General features: G+C 47.9%; 1 protein-coding gene across 3 annotated transcripts in view; it reads left to right on the top strand.

Moving 5' to 3' along the window:
• The window catches only part of dscaml1 (DS cell adhesion molecule like 1), a 94,639-nt gene that overhangs the window by 7,667 nt on the left and 63,691 nt on the right, over positions 1 to 23,281 (top strand). For all 3 annotated transcript variants that reach the window (XM_062961358.1, XM_062961356.1, XM_062961357.1), the window contains exons 2-3: positions 4,921 to 5,238; positions 6,949 to 7,095. In XM_062961358.1, the coding sequence (XP_062817428.1) occupies positions 4,921 to 5,238; positions 6,949 to 7,095 (465 nt within the window). The remainder of the gene's footprint in view (positions 1 to 4,920; positions 5,239 to 6,948; positions 7,096 to 23,281) is intronic.

A 23,281-nucleotide genomic window follows, 5' to 3' on the forward strand; every position in this document is an offset into this window, starting at 1 on the left:
AACTTCCATTTTGTAGGGAAAAGAAATCCATTCCACCCTTTCTGACCTGCAAAAGCTTTAATAGCAATTTGAATTCCTCTCCTCTTTAGGGGGTGGATGGCTTTGGACAACACCCACCCCACATGCACCCCCCACGGATGAAGGCGCTGGGAGCCCATTGGGGCTTCTTCTGGGCCAAGTCCGGCTTTCTCTGAGCCTGGGACCTCCTCCTCCTCCTCCGACTCCGGTGAGTCTCTGCCAGTCATGTTGGAGCCAGGCTTCAAGGCTTCTTCCCTGCTTAGCCTTTGTTTATTCATCTGCTGATTTATTATCATCTGCCCTTGGAAGGAGCAGACCAGCATCACAATCAGAAATAGAAGTGAAACCCATTCTAACACAGCATGCTTGCTTTGTTGACCTGACTCAGGGAGGGAGTTTGCACAATTTGTATATGTATCTACAACAGGCACTTCGGCCCTCCAGATGTTTTGGACTTAGACTCCCATCATTCCGAACAGCCTCAGGCCCCTACTTTCCCCCCCTCAACCGCTCTACCAAGGTCTGATGCAAACTGCTAACAAAATGGAGTCCTGTGTCTGAACATGCTCAGTAAAATCACATGACTACAACTCCCACACTAAAGAAGTACAGGCCCTTCAGGTGTTTTGGACTTCAACTCCCACCATTCCAAACAGCCTCACACCCCTTCCTTTCCCCCCTCAACCGCTCCACCGAAGTCTGATGCAAACTGCTAACAAAAATGGAGTCTTGTGTCTGAACATGCTCAGTACAATCCCATGACTACAACTCCTCCCACACTAAAGAGGTACAGGCCCTCCAGGTGTTTTGGACTTCAACTCCCACCATTCCAAACAGCTTCAGGCCCCTTCCTCCCCCCCCCAGCCACTCCACCGAGGTCTGATGCAAACTGCTAACAAAATGGAGTCCTGTGTCTGAACATGCTCAGTACAATCACATGACTACAACTCCTCCCACACTAAAGAGGTACAGGCCCTCCAGATGTTTTAGACTTCGACTCCCACCATTCTGAACAGCCTCAGGCCCCTTCCTCCCCCCCCCCCCACTTAAGTGGCTGGGGGGGGGGAAGGGCCTGAAGCTGATGGCATGATGGTGGCAGGTTGGGGGGCTCCGGGATTGGGTCCTGACGCATTTGAGGGTTGTGTACCAACTGCCTGGCAGTGTAAAGTGTGCAATCATGCATTTGGTGCTTTGTCTAGGAGAGAGAGCAGAAGACCTGTGGTGGATCCTAGGCAAGGTCATCTACTTTGATGTCCTGCAAAATGGCTCTTCCTGCGGGGGGTTAGGGTTAGGGTTATGAGGTCCCTGCCCCCTAAATTCTTCTCTTTGTGGGTAGGTCCCCCCCAACATCCCAAAAACTGCTTCGGGCAAGCATTTCTCCATTTGAGAGGCAAGGAAGGGATGGGTTTTGCATCCTGCTGCTTCCTTCCTTCCTTCCTACCTTCTAAGAGGTTCGATCCCTGCACATGGAACATCATGCCCAACGTTACGGATATCAGAGTGTTGTGTGGTTTCCGGGTTTCCATGGCTTTTGTTTGGACCTGGAGTCGAGAAAGAGGCAATGGCTTCCAGAGCGATAAACACAAAACACGTCCCTGCTTTTTTCCCGTCTTGCTTTGCGTTTCGTAGTGCCTCCTTGCGGCTCTGCGGTGGGATGTGAATCGTGCTCCCAATGAGGCTTTAAAAGCCTTCCCTGAAATGCCCGTTGGGATGCCGCCTCCTCGTAGGGCCGGGCGAGGGGTCCGCTGTGCCCATCTGCCTACCCATGGAAGGGGGGGACGGGGCTTTGGGGGTCCTGCGGGGCCTGGCCGAGGGGCGCCCGGGGGCATCAGCGCTCCGCTTGGTCAGTCGCATGGCTGCTGTGGCTGGGCTCTGAGCCCGAGGAGCGGCGGCTAATTCCCTGGCACGGATGGCGCTGCCCTCGATCTTTGTCCTTCCACCTACTTAAAAGTAGCACGGCTAAAAAAGGAGCTAAATCTGACTGGCTTTGGGCGCCTCCAGCTGATTCCCAAGAAATATCTTCTGGTCCCATCTAAGCCACCGGCATGCATAGGTAGATAGGCCAGACAGGCCAAGGGCAGGAAGCGTTGTGCCTTTGGTGGGGAGGAGGCCAGCTGGGAAGATCTGGTCCAAGGCCATGGTTGTTGTTGATGCTGTTGCTGGAAGTGCGATGCTTGGGAAGCCATTGGCTTCATTTCCATCTATCAATCCATCATGACTTCCTTGTGTGAGCGGATCTTCCTGTGATAGCGCATGAGAGAAGGCCCATCCACATGGAACTGCTTCCCAAAACTAATCCTTGTGCTCCTCTTCAACATGTTAGTTAGCTAGTTAGGTGATCCCTCATTGTCTGAGTATGGTGGTCTTCCAAATGTTGGATGCATAGGTGACGGTGGAGCTCTATTCTTGACCAGCATGTCCTTCTACAGTGAGGACCTTGGTTTCCAGGTGAAAGGCGGTCCCGATCTGGGTTGACTTGACGCGGCTTAATAATAATAATAATAATAATAATAATAATAATAATAATAATAATAATAATAACAACAACTACAAACAGAGGCACAACCATGTGGCCCAAATGATCCATTGGAACTTATGCCTCAAGTAACATCTGCCAGCAGTAAAGAACTGGTGGGATCACAAACCTGCAAAAGTATTGGAAAATGAGCACGCAAAGATACGGTGGGACTTCCGAATCCAGACTGAACACAACACACCAGACATCACAGTTGTGGAAAAGAAAAAGGTTTGGATCACTGATGTCGCCATCCCAGGTGACAGTCGAATTGATGAAAAACAACAGGAAAAACTCAGCCGCTATCAGGACCTCAAGATTGAACTTCAAAGACTCTGGCAGAAACCAGTGCAGGTGGTCCCGGTGGTGATGGGCACACTGGGTGCCATGCCAAAAGATCTCAGCCGGCATTTGGAAACAATAGACATTGACAACTGCAAAAGACCACCTGATTGGGATCTGCACGCATCATCCGAAAATACATCACACAGTCCTAGACACTTGGGAAGTGTTTGACTTGTGATTTTGTGATACGAAATCCAGCATATCTATCTTGTTTGCTGTGTCATAATAATAATAATAATAATAATAATAATAATAATAATAATAATAATAATAATAAAAAATCACACAGTCCTAGACACTTGGGAAGTGTTTGACTTGTGATTTTGTGATACGAAATCCAGCATATCTATCTTGTTTGCTGTGACATAATAATAATAATAATAATAATAATAATAATAATAATAATAAAAAATCACACAGTCCTAGACACTTGGGAAGTGTTTGACTTGTGATTTTGTGATACGAAATCCAGCACATCTATCTTGTTTGCTGTGACATAATAATAATAATAATAATAATAATAATAATAATAATAATAATAATAATAAAATCACACAGTCCTAGACACTTGGGAAGTGTTTGACTTGTGATTTTGTGATACGAAATACAGCATATCTATCTTGTTTGCTGTGTCATAATAAAATAATAATAATAACAACAACAACTTTATTTTTGTACCCTGCCTACATCTCCCCAAGGGGAGTCGGAGCGGCTTACATGGGTACGAGCCCGGTCAACATCACAGAAGGAGGTCGAAACCACGCTCTTTCAGGAAGTTCTGGGCAGTTGAAGGGCCATAAACCGTTTTGCCATAGGCCTGTTCTGCCCCTGTGAGCATGGAGGCTGTTTGTGCAAAGAGAGGAAGGAGGGTGCTGTTGTGACTCAGCTGGAACCTCAGATTGACTTTGATGAGGATGATGGGATTCAGGTTTACAATCAGGTTCAAAAATGTCCCTGTTCATTTTCCCACAGCAAGGAATGATGCTGATGATACTGAAACTAGCCAGGTGCAAATTAACTTAGAAAAGGAGGACAGTTCTCAGTCTAATAGCAAGCAGGCTGACACTAACAAGCAGCCTGACCTTGATGAAATGGGAACCTTAGATCGAGCTGACCGTTTGGAATTCAGAGTTCGAAGGAGTGTGAGAATAGCAAACAAGAAGGAGGTCAGAGGCCAAAGAAATGCTTTCATGTTTTGCAAAGGGTATTAAAGCAATGTGTTTGGAGACAAACCTTTGTCAAAGCAACTTTTCGTTCAACCAAAGAAGCAAGCTCTTGTTTTCCTGGATTATCTTGCAGCTCTTGTGTTCATGGTCTTGGGACTTGGTCATGCTCTAATGGGACTCTGTTTAGTGCTGGTGTTTCTTTGAATTATGCTCTAAGGCTTTATTTTGTAACGATCTTTTGGAACTTTACTTTAGTTTTTAAAGAACTTTTTATTCATTATTTATTTATTTATTTATTTCAATTATTTATACCCCGCCCTTCTCACCCGAGGGGACTCAGGGTGGCTTACAAGTGGCAATTGATGCCGTTACACTGCTATACAATGAACTAAAACGTTAAAACAGTTAAAACAGTCATAAAATACAATATACAAAGTTTAAAACAATGCAAGGTGCTTATGCCATTCATCCACCAAACCTTATACATGAGCCGTAATTCAGCCGTAATTTTTATATTCTATTTTTTAATAGAAGGTCGGGCTGTGGCGCAGGCTGGTTAGCAGCCAGCTGCAACAAATCACTCTGACCAAGAGGTCATGAGTTCGAGGCCAGCCCGTGCCTGCGTCTGTCTCTGTTCTATGTTATGGCATTGAATTTTTGCCTTATATGTGTGCAATGTGATCCGCCCTGAGTCCTCTTCGGGGTGAGAAAGAAGGGCGGAATATAAATACTGTAAATAAATAAATAAATAAAAATTATAAAGACTTCAACTTGTGTGCACTTTGGTGTTTATAGCAAGGTGAAGCTATCCTGAGGTGCGACAGGTGCCTCGGCGTTGACCCTGTCCCCCGTATCTCTCTCTCTCTCTCGCTGCAGCGCACACGGAAGATGTGGGCACCAGCCTCTACTTCCTGAACGACTCCATCCAGCAGGTGACCTTCTCCAGCACCGTGGGGGTGGTCATCCCCTGCCCGGCCGCCGGCTCCCCCAGCGCCGCCCTCCGCTGGTACCTGGCCACCGGGGACGACATCTACGATGTGCCGCACATCCGCCACGTCCACGCCAACGGGACGCTGCAGCTCTACCCCTTCTCGCCGTCTGCCTTCAATAGCTTTATCCACGACAACGACTATTTCTGTACCGCAGAGAACTCTGTGGGCAAAATCAGGAGCCCAAATATCCGGGTCAAAGCAGGTATTGGCTGGCTGGTGGGGAGCAGGGCGGGTGGGCTTGAGGGAGGGGGGGGCGTTGGTAGGACCCTGTTGCGAGGAAACCCTGGGAGGAGTCACCAAAGACCATCAGAAAACATTAATTCACAGTGCTTTCCAGATGTAAGTGAACTACATGTTGATGATACTGAAACTAGCCAGGTGCAAATTGACTTAGAAAAGGCGGAAAAGGAGGACAGTTCTCAGTCTGATAGCAAGCAGGCTGACACTAACGAGCATCCTGACCTTGATGAAACGGGAACCTTAGATCGAGCTGACCGTTTGGAATTCAGAGTTCGAAGGACTGTGAGAATAGCAAACAAGAAGGAGGTCAGAGGCCAAAGAAATGCTTTCATGTTTTACAAAGGGTATTGAAGTAATGTGTTTGGAGACAAACCTTTGTCAAAGCAACTTTTCGTTCAACCAAGAAGCAGATGAACTACATCTCCCCTAAATCACTGTCAATTCTTCCAAATCCCTCCGTTGTTTTCTGTTAGTCATGGAGGTTCTGTGTGGGAAATTTGGCCCAATTCTATCATTGGTGGGGTTCAAGGGACTCTTAGACTGTAGGTGAACTATAAATCCCAGCAACTACAATTCCCAAATATCAAGGTCTATTTTCCCCCAAACTCCACCAGTGTTCACATTTGGGCATAGTGAGTATTTGTGTCAAGTCTGGTCCAGATCCATCATGGTTTGAGTCCGCACTGCTTTCTGGATGTAGGTGAACTACAACTCCCAAACTCAAGGTCAATGCCCACCCAACTCTTTCAGTATTTTATATACTAATTGTGTGTGTGTGTGTGTGTATATATATATACACACAATAATTTATAAATATATAATATACTGTATATACATATAATATTGATAATAATATTATAATGTAATACAATATTATACTAATAATAATACAATATAATAATATTAATTACATATTATATATTAAATGTAATATTACTAATAATATTACCATATAATGATATAGAACAATATTGTAATTCAATGCTTATATTGTACTATGCTAATAATATATTGTAATAAATAAATAAATAAATAAATCCCAGTAACTACAATTCCCAAATGATAAAATCAATTACCCCCCCCCCCCAGCCCCACCAATACAGTAGAGTCTCACTTATCCAACACTCGCTTAACCAACGTTCTGGATTATCCAACGCATTTTTGTAGTCAATGTTTTCAATACATCGTGATATTTTGGTGCTACATTCATAAATACAGTAATTACTACATAGCATTACTTCGTATTGAACTACTTTTTCTGTCAAATTTGTTTTATAACGTGATGTTTTGGTGCTTCATTTGTAAAATCATAACCTAATTTGATGTTTAATAGACTTTTCCTTAATCTCCTTATTATCCAGCATATTTGCTTGGATAAGCGAGACTCTACTGTATTCAAATTTGGGTGTTTTGGGAATTTGTGACAAATTGGGTCCACTGAATGAAAATACACCCTTCAATGACTGATCTAAACCCAGTGATTCTCAAACTTTGGTCTTCCAGGTGTTTTGGGCTTCGACTCCCAGGTATCTCAGCCTGCTTGCCACCTGTTGTCCAAAACACCTGGTAGAGCAAAGTTTGGGAGCCACTCATATCCATCATTCACATGCGTGTGGACAAGTGCATGCACACAATGGGTCCCCACTGACCGCCTCCCCGCTTTTCTCCCCAGTCTTCAGGGAACCTTACACCGTCCGGGTGGAGGATCAACGGTCGATGCGTGGAAATGTGGCTGTTTTCAAGTGCCTCATCCCCTCCTCAGTGCAGGAATATGTCAGCGTGGTGTCCTGGGAGAAAGACACCGTCTCTATCATCTCAGGTAAATGATTACCATTATTATTATTATTATTATTATTATTATTATTATTATTATTATTATTATTATTATTATTGTATGACACAGCAAACGAGATCTATATGCTGGATTTCGTATCACAAAATCACAAGTCGAACACTTCCCAAGTGTTTAGGACTGTGTGATGTATTTTCGGATGATGCGCGCAGATCCCAGTCGGGTGGCCTTTTGCAGTTGGCAGATCGTAATTTTGTCAATGTCTATTGTTTCCAAATGCCGGCTGAGATCTTTTGGCACGGCACCCAGTGTGCCCATCACCACCGGGACCACCTGCACTGGTTTCTGCCAGAGTCTTTGAAGTTCAATCTTGAGGTCCTGATAGCGGCTGAGTTTTTCCTGTTGTTTTTCGTCAATGCGACTGTCACCTGGGATGGTGACATCAATGATCCAAACCTTTTTCTTTTCCACAACTGTGATGTCTGGTGTGTTGTGTTCCAGAACTTTGTCAGTCTGGATTCGGAAGTCCCAAAGTATTTTTGCGTGCTCATTTTCCAATACTTTTGCAGGTTTGTGATCCCACCAGTTCTTTGCTGCTGGGAGGTGGTACTTGAGGCATAAGTTCCAATGAATCATTTGTGCCACGTAGTTGTGCCTCTGTTTGTAGTCTGTCTGTGCGATTTTCTTACAGCATCTGAGGATATGATCAATGGTTTCGTCAGCTTCCTTGCACAGTTTGCATTTTGGGTCATCCAATGAATCATTTTGGCCACATAGTTGTGCCTCTGTTTGTAGTCTGTCTGTGCGATTTTTAAAAAATTATTATTATTATTATTATTATTATTATTATTATTATTATTATTATTATATCTCTTTGTACCCCACTTTTCTCCCTGGTTTGAGGCCCCCCCTTAGATGTTGGGACCCAAGAGGGGGGACCCGAGGGGTCGGCCTCCAGGCCCTGGCTCTGCAGAGACCGCTGATTGAAATGGGGGGTGGTCTTGCTGACAGAGGCCCCCGCTTCCATTTGACCTTTTCATAGCTTGCTCTGCATTATTAGAAGGAAAGGAAAACTGATTTTATAAATTGCTCATTGATTTATGAGCAGCACCTGCCTGGGGCAGTGTCTGCTTTGCTCTGTTGGGTTTTGCTTCTGCGTTTCGCGCTCAAAGGCTGGCATCGGCTTTCCGGGCTGCGCATACCTTGCAGTGGGGAGCTGCGCTTGCCCCAGTGGCCTTGAGCCATTCAAGGGGTCAGGGAACGCGAGGAAGGAGTCGCCCAGACCTCCAGATCGCAGAATGGGTCTGAGCTTTGGATGAGAGGGCACAACGTGGTGACCAAAGGCAAGGGTGGCCCACTGCGATGGCAGGGATGCAGTTGGTCCTTTTGGGTTCATCCCTGCTCTGTGCGGTGGCTCTCATAGGTCTCTCGGTGTGTCTGTCTTCTATTATTTTAGAAAATATAACAGACATGTATGTATGTTTTCCGGGCTGTATGGCCATGTTCCAGAAGTATTCTCTCCTGACGTTTCGCCCACATCTATGGCAGGCATCCTCAGAGGTTGTGAGGTATATTAGACAACTAAGCAAGGAAGGTTTGTATATATCTGTGGAAAGTCCAGGGTGAGAGAAGAACTCTTGTCAGTTGGAGGCCAGTGTGAATGTTGTAGTTAACCAACTGACAAGAGTTCTTCTCTCGCCCTGGACCTTCCACAGATATATATAAACCTTCCTTGCTTAGTTTCTCCATACCTCACAACTTCTGAGGATGCCTGCCATAGATGCGGGTGAAACGTCAGGAGAGAATACTTCTGGAACATGGCCATACAGCCCGGAAAACATACAAAGCTGCCTGGAAAATGTGTTGTTGAAGGCTTTCATGGCTGGGATCACAGGGTTGTTGTATGTTTTCCGGGCTGTATGGCCATGTTCCAGAAGTATTCTCTCCTGATGTTTCATCCACATCTATGGCAGGCATCCTCAGAAGTTGTAAGGTATATATAAGGTTTATATATATATATCTATGGAAAGTCCAGGGTGAGAGAAGAACTCTTGTCAGTTGGAGACCAGTGTGAATGTTGTAGTTAACCAACTGACAAAGAGTTCTTCTCTTACCCTGGACTTTCCACAGATATACGGCATATAAACTTTCCTTGCTTAGTTTCTCCATACCTCACAACTTCTGAGGATGCCTGCCATAGATGTGGGTGAAACGTCAGGAGAGAATGCTTCTGGAACATGGCCATACAGCCCGGAAAACATACAACAACCTTGTGATCCCAGCCATGAAAGCCTTCGACAACACATTTTCCAGACAGTTTCATTTTCAGCAGCCTCCCCCCCCCCCCCCAATCTCTCCTCCCCGCATTTGTTAAGTTCCCGGCTGCATTATTTGGTTAACTTGGCAACGCTGAAATTTACCCTGGAATCAAAGATAAATTCCCTTATAGAAGGTTATCCTACACATAAATCACCATTAGCCTGCCTCATTTTTGTTTAATCCCGTCTAACTGTGCGGCTGTCTCAAAATGTGTGTTTAGTCGAGTCAGGGGTTGCGGGGAAATTATAGGTTTGTCAAAAGCCCATTTGCCGTGCTGCAGGAGCGAGGCTCGCGGTCGCAGCCGGCCTTGCCTCGGGCTCGTTCCCCGCGGGAGGCTCCGGGGGCTCAGGGGTGGGCCGCGGAGGGGCTTCCCAGTTTGGGCCCTTCGTTGAGCCTGCTCTCTGCGGCTGCTCCGGATCTCAGTCCGGCAGGGCTTTCGGGACTGTTTTTTGCACTTGCTCCGGGGCTTCCCTTTGTCCGTTGGGAGCAGGGAAGCGCTGACAGCATCGAGATCCAACGCGAAACCTCATTTTTCAGCAGCAAAACCTGCCGAGGGGGAGTTTGGGAGCCGAGGCACAGGTGACATGGCAAACTGCTACCAGTATGCAGATGATACCCAGCTACTCTTGCGTCTCGAACCTGGGACAACCACGATTCCTGAGAACTTTAAGCTGTGTTTGGAAGCAGTGATGAGTTGGCTGCAAGCGAGTAGACTAAAAGTGAATCCCACAAAAACTGAGATACTCTGGCCTGGCCAGCCACCAGCGTTAACCCAGTCACTGCCTGATCTTGATGGGGAAGTTCTGGTTCCATCTGCGACTGTTAAAAGCCTTGGTGTTGTGTTGGACTCATCACTGACGATGGAGGCCCAGATCACTGCCATAAGTAAGCAGGCCTTTTTCCATCTTCGCCAGGCAAGGAAATTGGCATCCTAACTTTCGACAGAAGCATTGGCAACGGTAATCCATGCAACAGTCATCACTAGGTTGGATTATTGTAACGCCTTATATGCCGGCCTTCCGAAGACAAAAACCCAGAAGATCCGAATGGTCCAAAATGCAGCAGCCAGGCTGCTAGCGGGATCATCTATAAGATCCCATATTACAGATTCTGAAACAACTGCATTGGCTACCAATAGAACATCGGATCTCTTGCAAGATACTGGTCCTGACATTTAGAGCTCAAAATGGCCAAGGACCATGATATCTTAGGGACCGCCTCATTCCTTTCTTCCATCCGTGGTCACCTCGATCCTCCCAGGAAAATCTATACGTACTGGGCCCTAGGGAGGTACACCTGGAAGCTACAAGGCGTAGAGCCTTTTCGACCTATGCTCGAATTCTGTGGAACTCATTGCCTTCATATGTTAGAGCAGGGGTCCCCAAACTAAGGCCCGGGGGCCGGATGCGGCCCTCCAAGGTCATTTACCTGGCCCCTGCCCTCATTTATAATATAATATTTTTATATCAGTTTTAATAATATAATATATTGTATATACATATGATATTGATAATAACATTATCATTTTATACAATATAATATTAATAATAATACCATATAATAATATTAATTATATTAATAATAATAAAGCACTGAGCTGGAGACCGAAAGGTCGCAGGTTCAAACCCCAGGAGCTCCTGCCAACATAGCAGTTCGAAAACATGCCAATGTGAATAGATCAATAGGTACTGCTCTGGCGGGAAGGTAACGGTGCTCCATGCAGTCATGCCAGTGGCCACATGACCTTGGAGGTGTCTACGGACAACGCCGGCTCTTCGCTTAGGAATGGAGATGAGCCCCAACCCCCAGAGTCAGACATGACTGGACTTAACGTCAGGGGAAACCTTTACCTTTTTAATATTAATTATATGTTATATCTTACATATGATATTACAGTATAGTGGTATAGTTCAATATAGTAATAAATAATGCTAATATTGTGCTATGCTAATAATATAATATATTGTATGTACATACAGCTGCTCTGAGTTCCCTTAAGGGTGAGATATAAATGTAGTAAATAAATGTAGTAAATGAATAAATGAATAATTTTGGACTTAGGCTCGTCCAAAGTCTGACATGACTTGAAGACACACAACAACAACAACAATCCTAATTAACCTGACTATCTCATTAGCCAGAAGCAGGCCCACACTTCCTATTGAAATCCTGATAGGTTTATGTTGGTTAAAATTATTTTCATTTTTAAATATTGTATTGGTCTTTCATTGTTATTGTTGTTGTTTTGCACTACAAATAAGATATGTGCAGTGTGCATAGGAATTTTTTCGTTTGTGTTTTTTTCAAATGATAATTTGGCCCCTCCACAGTCTGAAGGATGGTAGACCGGCCCTCTGCTTTAAAAGTTTGAGGACCCCTGCGTTAGAGCAATGTTGGAGTTGCAACCTTTTGTAAAAGCGCTCAAGACTTGGCTGTTTGGTTGTGAATTTAAGTAATTCAGATCTAATTTGCCAAATAGTCACTGTTGAATGTTTTTATGCTGAATGTTTTTATATTGTGGAATGATATTTTAAATTGTAAGTCGCTCAGAGCACTCTGGTGGAGAGCGACTAATTAAGGAATAAAGTGAAGTGAAGTGAAGAAGTGAAACTTGTGCACATAGAGTCCAGGGCTTGCCATAGAGATACAAAGGGGTTGGCATGGGGGGGAACCCCATGGAAGGTTTCTTGGGCTCCTGGGAAGCATTTCTTCCTTCTTTCCTCCTTCCCATGAACCTCGCCATCGTTGACATTCGGGGAGTGCCTCCTTGCCGGCCCTCCTGGGAGACGCGAGATTGATCCAGTCAATTTGCCTCATCATTGTGTGTCGTCTGGAGAAGTCAAATTAACCCACAGCCCTGGCGGGGGGCACGGGGAGGGGGAGTTCTCCCCCTTCGCGAGCTCTTTCCCCGGCCCCTTCCCTTGCCCCCCCCCCCCCCATTCCCAGCCTTGCATTAATCCTTAATAACGTGGGAGCAAATGAAACGATATATCCTCAAAAACCCGCCTTATATTCTCTCCAAGTGTAACGAGCGCCTGGAGACCCAGCGTGAAGCTTCCCAAAATTAAAGCTCCCCGAATATTTATGGGGGCTCCGCTCCCATCCATATTCCTGCCCCCGCGTTGCCTTTGTCGGGATTTGGCGGAGAGCCCCACAGGCGGCCGAGCGGTGTGGCAGCTGACCCACGGCACAGATAATCCCACTTTGTCCTTTCTCAATGAGAGCGCTGTCTTTGTGGGACGGAGACCTCTCTGCTCCAAAAGCAGCCCGTGAAAGGCAACACTTGTTTGTCTTCCATTGGGGGGTGGGGACCAATAGTGACCCCTCTTGCCCTATTGTGGCCACTTCACCCCTTTCTGGGGTCTGGAAGGTCCAGCGGAGAGAGGAGGAGGACAACGACAAAGGGCTATCCCTGAATGCACATCTCCGCCTTCCTTACATACACACCTGTGTGGCCCGTCAGAGCCCAGGTGGGAGGCTGGTGGGTTGGGACAGGAGTGTAAGGAAAGGTGGGCAGATGCCATGCTGGATGCCCCCCCCCCCCAAATCCCCACAAGTGGGGGAGACAGCTGCCCTCCAGGCTGCACAGAGGGAAGGAGTGCCAGGCAAGGTGTGTGTGTGGCTCAGAGGCCACCTGTGCCTCTCTCTGTGCTTGCACACCTGGGTCCCTCTTTCAACCCCCACCTTTGCCATGATAAGGTGGCGAAGTGTGTTAAAGCACTGAGCTGCTGAACTTGCAGACCGAAAGGTCCCAGGTTCAAATCCCGGGAGCGGAGTGAGCGCCCGCTGTTAGCCCCAGCTTCTGCCAACCTAGAGTTGTGGTAATCTCTGAGCGGTTAGACTCAATTTAACCCTCTCTGGGGGAGATTCCACCAAAAATCAGCAGAGTAGCAAAAGCAAAGCTTTTAAATGCAGCAGTTACTTACACGGGGTGAGCAAGAGAAGCCTTTGTCTATTTAGGATTGCAATGGAGTGCAGAGTCTCAGTAAAAGTTCGTATTTATTCAGGTAAAAAGAGTAGATAGAAAGATAGAAAGGCTTGGGAGCTGTCTAGTCTACTCTGGACTGGTTTCTAAGGATTTATTGGAGCTGGTTACTAGCCAGCTGCGCCACAGCCCGGCCCATCCCGTTGACCTGCAGAATGACCCAAGACCCCAGAGGAAGGGCTTACCCCCCACGCTGGTCCCTCCTCAAGCAGGTGGGATGCCCAGCTTCTCTTTTTGCCTCACCTGGGCAGAGAATAGGTGCCAATGGTGGGCCAATGGTGGGCCAATGGTGGGCAGTGGGGTAGATGCACTGTGAAACATCTCTGGTCTTCCTTGGGATCCCCGCACCCGTCTCTCGGGGTCTTGGAGGTGAATGGGGGGCTGGGGGGCCTATTCTCGGCCACGTTGACCTCCCCACCTGCGATCCCTGGCCTTGGCTCTGCCCCACTCTGAAGCCCCCCCCCTCCATATCCCCCCCCAGACAACATTCAGGCCATTGGAGGGAACAAGGGCAAAGTGTGTATGTGTGTTGCGGGTGTGGGGAGAGAAGACGCAGAAGGTGTTGTCTGTCGTGCCGTTCTCGCCGAATGGGGTGAGATTCTGTCTGAAATAATTCCATCCTTCCCCTGAGTCTTGGTGTGAAATTTATCTAATCACCATGGCAACAGATAAAAAAAGGTGTGAGCACCACCACGTCTCCCTTTTGCTGTGATAATTCTGATTTAGATATTCAGATCAGATGGGAGATGGGGGATTTCGAGCGCTGCGGGGGAGCAGAAGCGCCGGCTGCCGTCCCCGCTTCCCCGGCAAGACGCTGCCTGGCCTCTCGGACGGCGTGGGGCCTCGTGGGGCCGGCCAGGGCCGCTCTTCTAATTGCGGGGGTGCAATTAATTGCATACATGCACCTCGGTGTTTGGCTTCCTTTTCAAGGCGCTGTGGCATTTAACCTGGCATTGAGGGTGAAGGTTGCACCCTTCAGCCAGATCACGTCTCCAAAGCAAAGGCTTGAAGGACCTCCAGAAAGAGCCCTGCTTCCAGGGATAAGAAGGGGGCACCAGAGAAGACCCTGAGGCATCTATAGAGCCAGAAACTAAACTGTCTGTCAGAGAGCATCTTACCTGGTCAGGAGAACACCTGGCCGGACCCATCAGGAAGAGCCTTGCTGCCGGAGGGGAGAGTGTTGTGCTCCAAGGCTGGGAAGCACCTCTGTCCTTAACCCCTCACAACAGTCCAAGGTGAAATAACAAAGCAGTTTATTGAAGAATATATATACAAGCGGTTCAGCAAAATAGAATAACAACCAAAGTCAAGATGTCAGAAATAGTCCAGAGAATTCAAAGTACAAGAATAGCATCAAAAACCAAGAACAAATCTAAAACATGAGATTCGGGAACAACCTTTAAATCCTGGAGACATGGAACTAGAAATCCCTTGACATGGCAAGAGAAGTATCCTCAAACACCATTGTTGACTACACTGGCAAATAAGCCTCCTGGTCTTGCTCATATCAGCAGAAAATCATGCTGAAACTGATAAGGACTTTTTGGCTAACAAGCATTGTGACCTTGATAAACTCTGTGTTGACGAAAGGTAAATCTCCTATCTAACTGCTCATTAGACTGTGCACCTGGACTCTCCTCCTCTGAGCTCATCTCTGCTTCTGACCTTGCTTCCCTAGTGAACGGCCTTTCTGGAATGTGGCCTTCAGACAGAGACCACTCAATTTCAAGGCTTAAAATCTGTTGCTGATCTGCAGTCCCATAATCCCCAGTAACATCGGGCTGGTTTGCGGGTCCAGAATCTCCACTGACTTCAGGTGCAGGCACAATCAAAGGCTGAACTACAACAGAGAGCTGGGCTATTGTGGGGTGGCAGTTCCCTTGAGAGGCCCCCAAAGGGCAAGCAGTGGCCTTTTGCAAGCCCTTCTCTGCCCAGGAGTTTGCAAGGGGCACCTCACATTGGGTAAGATGGGGCGGCTTTGTATGTGAGCGAGTCTTGCGGCATGGTGGCTGGCATCCTCCTCCTTCTCTTCCTTCCTGCCTCCGGAGCCAGTACGGAAAACTCTCCCTGGCTAATCCCTCTGGAGCTGTAGGAGCAGAGCGGCCCCCACCAGCCACCTCTTGCCCATCATGTGTCCGTAGACACACACCACAGCTCTTAGGGGCCGTCCATGTTTGGGGGACCAACACCAGAGGCATCACAAGCAGAACAGAGGGCTTCTTCTGTTCTGTCCTTCAGCAGACGTGTGCTGGGCCCATAACCCTTTGTTGGGGAATCTGAGCTCTTAGGCTCAAAATAACCCACAATTGGGGTTATTCCCCCCAGGAGAGTGCATGGTCTCTGGCCGGATTTCCTCCAAGAAAGAAGCCTTGGTTGGCTGAGCCCTCTTTGTGCCTTTCATGCCAGGCGAGGGGCAACCAAAGGGGCAGTTGAGGTGCCCAACGCAGGGACAGTGATGGACAGGTGCGGCCAAAGCCAAGGCATGCCAGCTCGCCAGCTCGCCAGCTTTGCTCCCAGAACAGGCAGGGCTTTCTTCCTGCCGTCAAAGTCTCTTTTGACGTTGCCGAAGAGGCAGATGCGAAGGGCTCCAGAGAGAGAGAGAGAGGACCAGTTGTTTGTATCTCCATCTCTGCCCGTCGGAGGACAATGGCGGCCTTTTCTCTCCCTGCCCCACGAGATGCAGCCTCTTCCTCCTGGGAGGAGGGAGGGCTTGGATGGCTCCCGCTGGGGCTCAGCCATATAATGGGGTGAAAGAGGGTGCTTATCATATGCTTATCCCTGCACGGTGTCCCTGTTACGATGCATTTTCTTGGCACCTGAACTCAGTGCAAGAGGACAATGGAAAGGAGCCTCTTCATGTCGCCTCCAGCCAGTTATGCTCCCACTTAAAATGGCTGCCGTGAAGGATGGGGAGTGGGAAGAAGGTGGGCTTTGAGCCGCAAAGATGGGGAATGCCCATCAAGGCACAGCTTTGGGTGCAGCGTGCCCGGCTCTCTCTGTGTGCCTGCCGCAGGAGGAGGCTGGGCTTGCTGTGTGCCCAAGGAGGAGCCGAGCAAACAGGCAATTCGGAGCGGGGAGAGGGGCGGGCAGTGGCAGCCGGAGTGGCACCATCTGGCATCTGGCAGGCGGAGGTGCCCTTGGCCTGGCGGAAGCCCACGGTGTTTGTGCGTCCAGGATGCAGCTGTCAGGGCCCTCCTCCCCCTCCTTGGGCCTGGGCGATGCCTTCCTGGAGGAGAAGAGAAGAGAGGACCCGATATGCAGGAGCAAGAGAGGCAGTCGTCATGGGAAATTTCAACTGTCCTGATATTCCGTGGAAGACGAGCTCTGCCAAGAATACCGAGTCCAACAAACTAGACCATTCCATTGCCCAGAAGGCGGAAGAGGCAACAAGGGTCGCCACTGTTTTATATCTGATCCTATCCAAACAAATGGACCTGGCAAATGGAGGTGGATGTATTGGGTTCCTTAGGTGGGAGCGACCATGTTCTCCTGGAGTTTGTTACGCAATGGGAAAGGGCAGCTAAACATAGTCAATGCACATGTTGTAGACTTTCAGTAGACATAGGGAGAAACTGAATGCGATCCCATGGTCAGGAATACTTAAAGAGAAAGGAATTAATAATGGATGTGATATTGGTGGCACAGTTTCAGTTCCAGTGAGTTATCGAAGGCTTTCATGGCTGGGATCACAGGATTGTTGTATGTATTCCGGGCTGTATGGCCATGCCTGCCACATCTATGGCAGACATCCTCACAGGTTGTGAGGCATGCCTCACTACCTCTGAGGATGCCTGCCATAGATGTGGGTGAAACATCTGGAGAGAATATTTCTGGAATATGGCCATACAGCCATACATACAACAATCCAGTTCCAGTGAGTTCATCCTTATCAATTAGTAGCATACCAAAACAGAGAGCATGATTTGGTCAGATCTCATCCGAGGTCCCTATGTGTCCAGGTCTGGGTGCCCCAATTCCATTCAAGAAGGATGTTGGCCAGATGAAGCGTGTCCAGAGAAGGGCGACCAAAATGTTCCAAGGCCTGGAAACCACCAAGACCCTTGTGGTTTCCCCTGACGTTAAGTCCAGTTGTGTCCGACTCTGGGGGTTGGTGCTCATCTCCATTTCTAAACTGAAGAGCCGGCGTTGTCCGTAGACATCTCCAAGGTCATGTGACCACTGGCATGACTGCATGGAGCGCAGTTACCTTCCCACCAGAGCAGTACCTATTGATCTACTCACACTCTGGGGGTTGGTGCTCATCTCCATTTCTAAGCCAAAGAGCCAGTGTTGTCCGTAGACATCTCCAAGGTCATGTGGCCACTGGCATGACTGCATGGAGCGCCGTTACCTTCCCGCTGGAGCGGTACCTATTGATCTACTCACATTGGCATGTTTTTGAACTGCTAGGTTGGCAGGAGCTGGAGCTAACAGCGGCTGCTCACGCCGCTCCCGGGATTTGAACCTGGGACCTTTCGGTCTCCAGCTCAGTACTTTAACGCACTTCGCCACCGGGGCTCCTTGAGGAGCAGCTGAGGGATGTTTACCCTGGAGAAGAAAAGGTTGAGAGGAGACACGATGAGAGCCATGTAGAAATAGTGGGAAAAAATATCCTATGGAGCATGGAGCCAGCTTGTTTTCTGCTCCTTTTCTGCAGAGGACGCTGGTGAGCGGAGGCTCCAGCAACCAGGAGTTCCTTGTCTGTGCTGCAGGGTTATTGGTTGCCTTGTGGCAATATTTGGGGAGTGGGAGGGGGTGATGGTGGAGGAACTGGCTGTTTCCAGAGCCCCTGCATCTGACAGATGTCGACTGTTTGTTCAGGAGGGCAGTGATACGGCCTCCGGCAGCCGCTCCGCGTGGCAGTCCAGGGCCTGTTTGCCCTTGGCTCTCCTTGCTGGGCTGCCTCTCCCCTTGACAGACAGCTCCCCTCCTGAGCCCTGGGTCTTCCTCCCTGGACCTCTTGCTGCCACACAAAGCTTCCGTGTGGTCTGAGCAGCCACAGCTTTGCCGCCTTTGCCCTGGTTTTCTTTGCAAGAGGCCGAGTTGTGCCACCGCTTGCCCGCTTCCTGCCCAGGCAGAGCTGCCACCTTTATGCGCATGGCCAGACATGCGCCGAGCCACAACATGTTTGTTTGTTTGGCCAATGAGGACCTCTGCATTGCGGACCTCCAGGCTTGGAAGTGGCGTCAACTATCCACTTGTGAAGAGGCCTGGGCTGTGGTGCGGCTGGTGAGCAGCCAGCTGCAACAAATCACTCTGACCAAGAGGTCATGAGTTCGAGGCCAGCTCGGAGCCTGCGTTTGTCTCTGTCTTTGTGCCTTTAAAGATGCCCTTCTCCCAGCCAAAATCCCCCACCTAACTGTCTGTGTTTGGGAGAGGATGCCACAAATGTTGTAATAAAAATGAACCCGGGCATAATATATAGTGTTTCTATTGTTTTTAACATTTTTACTTTTTTAAAAATGACTTGTTTTAATAAGTTTATACTTAATGTTACACAATGTACATTTAATTCTATTTTAATATTAATATTTTGTAATTGGTCCGAAGCTGTGGCACAGGCGGGAGAGCAAGCCAGCTGCAATTAACTGCAATGAATCACTCTGGCCAGGAGGTCATGAGTTCGAGGCCCGCTCGGAGCCTATGTCTGTTTGTCTTTGTTCTATGTTAAGGCATTGAATGTTTGCCTTATATGTGTAATGTGATCCGCCCTGAGTCCCCTTCGGGGTGAGAAGGGTGGAATATAAATAATAATAATAATAATAATAATAATAATAATAATAATAATAATTTTATTCTTATATCCTGCCCCATCTCCCCGGAGGGACTCGGGGCGGCTTACATGGGGCCATGCCCGGATACGACAACACAAGTCAAATAAAAACATTAAACAGATCACCAAACAATAAAACTACAACATGATTAAAAACAGTCATAGAAAGTCAATAGACAAAATAATATTAAAATCATGATTTGGGTCAAAAGATCCAGGCCAAGGTGCAAAGCAATGTCAAATTATCAGGGAGGGATAATTACACATACCGTAAATAAATAAAATCTCGACTCAAAAGCAATCTATTGATGGGTTGCTCTTTGAGGAGACGTGGGTTGAGAGGTGGGGGTGGAGCTCCAGAGTTTCCTGGTGTTAAACCCCGAGACCTTGTCTTTCCTGGGGCTAAATGACCATTTCTTTTTCGAGACGGGAGTCCCCCACCCTATGTATGGACAACAGCGACTTCCTTCTCTTTCCACTTTATCAAATTTCCCTCCTAACCTTGAGACCAATTGGCACAAATGACAGGCAGACCATCCCAGCCGCCAGCCTGCCACAATCTGGACCAATCGACACTCAGGGCAGCAGAGATTCTTTGTTTCAAAGTGCTGTCAAGGTCTTATAAATAATTCTCTGTGTTTGCATTGAGGTCTGTCAGTCTTTGGAGCTCAGACTCCGCTGACATCCTCTCTGGCCTTTGAGAGTAAAGCCTCTGATTTTGCCTTCAACCCATCTGGGTCTCATTCGGTCCTTTGGGAGCTTGACATTCCGGGACCCGAACCCACTGTTTTAGTAGAGCTGAAATCACAAAACGTCTTAAGGAAAGGAGGTCGTTGGCTTGTGAAGGATCTCAGGGAAGGCTGCCTTTGTGGTTTCTTGCTTCCTCTTCCATTTGGTTCCCATTGAAGTGGCTGCTGCCCCAGCCACATCTAGGGCCTGTTTCTCACAATGGCAATACGCTTGTGTGGCTCCGTCCTCTGGAAGCCTGGGATTTGTAGTTATCCTGGTGGCGAAGTGTGTTAAAGCGCTGAGCTGCTGAACTTGCAGACCGAAAGGTCCCAGGTTCAAATCCTGGGAGTGGAATGAGTGCCCGGTGTTAGCCCCAGCTTCTGCCAGCCTAGCAGTTCAAAAACATGCCAATGTGAGTAGATTTATAGGTACCGCTCTGGCGGGAAGGTAACGGCACTCCATGCAGTCATGCCAGTGGCCACATGACCTTGGAGGTGTCTACGGACAACGCTGGCTCTTCGTCTTAGAAGTGGAGATGAGCACCAACCCCCAGAGTGTGAGTAGATCAATAGGTACTGCTCCAGCAGGAAGGTAATGGCGCTGCATGCAGTCATGCTGGCCGCATGAGCTTGGAGGTGTCTACGGACAACGCCGGCTCTTTGGTTTAGAAATGGAGATGAGCACCCACCCCCAGAGTGTGAGTAGATCAATAGGTACCGCTCCAGCAGGAAGGTAACGGCGCTCCATGCAGTCATGCTGGCTGCATGACCTTGGAGGTGTCTACGGACAACGCCGGCTCTTCGGTTTAGAAATGGAGATGAGCACCCACCCCCAGAGTGTGAGTAGATCAATAGGTACCGCTCCAGCAGGAAGGTAACGGCGCTCCATGCAGTCATGCTGGCTGCATGACCTTGGAGGTGTCTACGGACAACGCCGGCTCTTCGGCTTCGAAATGGAGATGAGCACCAACCCCCAGAGTCGGACACGACTGGACTTAACGTCAGGGGAAAACCTTGACCTTACTTACAGGAGGCATTGGGACTTTCTGCCTGCCAGAGCTCCCAGGTGCCTCCCTGAAATACAAATCCCACTATTCCTTGGGATGCAGCCCTGGCATCCTGGCTGCTGCGAAGGAGGAAGGGCTCACAGAAGCCCCTTGTTTGCCTTTGGGGCAGAGATAATGATGACATTAACAACCCAGAGAGAGGAAGGAGATGCAAAAACCCAGCCCTTGTCTTCTGTGCCTCTGTTTTGTAATGCAAATGGGCGCCGGGATAAAGGAGCGGAGGAGAAATGGAGCCAATTCCTGCTAGCATTTGCAGCCAACCAGCTGGGAGCTGCAATATCACTCTGGAGTGTGCATGCCTTTGTGTGCGTGTGTGTGGGGAGTGCACAATGCCAGGTGTTTCCTAGTTCTGCCTTCCTTGCTTGACTCGCTGCGGGTGGGAGGGGCACCAATGTTTATTTCAAGAGTGAAAATGTGCTAAACAATTTCTCCATTCAAAAAAGACCTACTGTTAAAGGATAAATGGGGTTTTGCAGTTCAGTGTCGCCCATAAAGCGCCAGTGACACCCAACTTTCCATCTGGTGCCAAGGAAGCTGCTTTGCAGTGAATCGTTGTCTGCTTTTTTGTGTGTGTCAGGAGCAACCAGAGTTGCTTCTGGAGTGAGAGAATTGGCCGTCTGCAAGGATGTTGCAAAGGGGACTTTGCCCAGATGTTTTGATGTTTTTACCATCCTTGTGGGAAGCTTCTCTCATATCCATGCATGGAGCTGGAGCTGAGAGAGGGAGCTCATCCATGCTCTCCCCGGGTGGGATTCGAACCTGGCAGCCTTCAGGTCAGCAACCCAACCTTCAAGTCACAAGGCTTTTATCCCCTAGGCCAGGGGTCCCCAAACTAAGGCCCGGGGACCGGATGCGGCCCTCCAAGGTCATTTACCTGGCCCCCACCCTCATTTATAATATAATCTTTTTATATCCGTTTTAATAATATAATATATTGTGTTTACATATTATATTGATAATAATATTATTTTATACAATATAATACTAATAATAATACCATATAATATTAATTATGGAGCCCCCAGATGGCGTAGTGGACTAAGTGACTTGAAGGTTGGGTTGCTGACCTGAAAGCTGCCAGGTTCGAATCCCACCTGGGGAGAGTGCAGATGAGCTCCCTCTATCAGCTCCAGCTCCATGCGGGGACATGAGAGAAGCCTCCCACAAGGATGGAAAAAAACATTAAAAAAAACAAAAAAAAAAAAACATCCGGGCATCCCCTGGGCAACGTCCTTGCAGATGGCCAATTCTCTTACTCCAGAAGCAACTCCGGTTGCTCCTGACACGAAAAAAAAAATTAATTATATGTTATATATTACATATAATATTACAGCATAGTGATATAGTTCAGTATAGTAACATATAATGCTAATATTGTGCTATGCTAATAATATAATATACTGTATGCACATACAGCTGCTCTGAGTTCCCTTCGGGGTGAAAAGGGTGGGATATAAATGTAGTAATTAAATGTAGTAAACGAATAAATAAATAATTTTGGATTTAAACTCTCCCAAAGTCTGAAATGACTTGAAGACACACAACAACAACAATCCTAATTAATCTGACTATCTCATTGGGCAGAAGCAGGCCCACACTTCCTATTGAAATCCTGATAGGTTTATGTTGGTTAAAATTATTTTCATTTTTAAATATTGTATTGTTCTTTCATTGTTATTGTAGTTGTTTTGCACTACTAATAAGATATGTGCAGTGTGCATAGGAAATTTTTTTTCCCCAAATGATAATTCGGCCCCTCAACAGTCTGAAGGATTGTGGACCAGCCCTCTGCTTTAAAAGTTTGAGGACCCCTGCCCTAGGCCATCGGAGGCTCCATTGTTGTCTGCTGTCAGTCATGGCTGAGGGCAAAGGGGCTGAAACCTAATCCAGGCTCAGTCCAGAGGCGGATTCGGTGACACAGATGGGGTTACACTCCCCTGAAGGCTCAGGTTTGCGGACTGAGAGAACTTTGGGTTCAACCTTGCGCTTGGGTGTGCTTCTGAGTTGGTCCTGGTTGTGGAGACACTGGACGTCTCTGGTGACAAACTCCACCTTTGGAAACTGGGCTTTGTTAAGAGGGAATGCGTGTGTCCATCGCCGTGACCCATCTGTTTCTGAGCAGAAATTGAAGTCCTGGTGATGACCTTTAAAGCCCGGCAAGGCCGAGGTCCAGATGGTCAGAAAGATTGTGTAAAAGCCTGTCTAAACCTTAAGGTCTTTGGGGAAGGGCTCGCGCTCTGTCCCGCCCCATTACACGTGCACCTGGTGCGGACGGGGACTTTTTCTTCTTCTTATTATTTACTAGCTGTGCCCGGCCAAGCGTTGCTGTGGCAAAGTATGG

Source organism: Anolis carolinensis, unplaced genomic scaffold, assembly GCF_035594765.1.
Source record: "Anolis carolinensis isolate JA03-04 unplaced genomic scaffold, rAnoCar3.1.pri scaffold_8, whole genome shotgun sequence".
In the NCBI taxonomy this organism is placed as follows: Eukaryota; Metazoa; Chordata; class Lepidosauria; order Squamata; family Dactyloidae; genus Anolis; species Anolis carolinensis.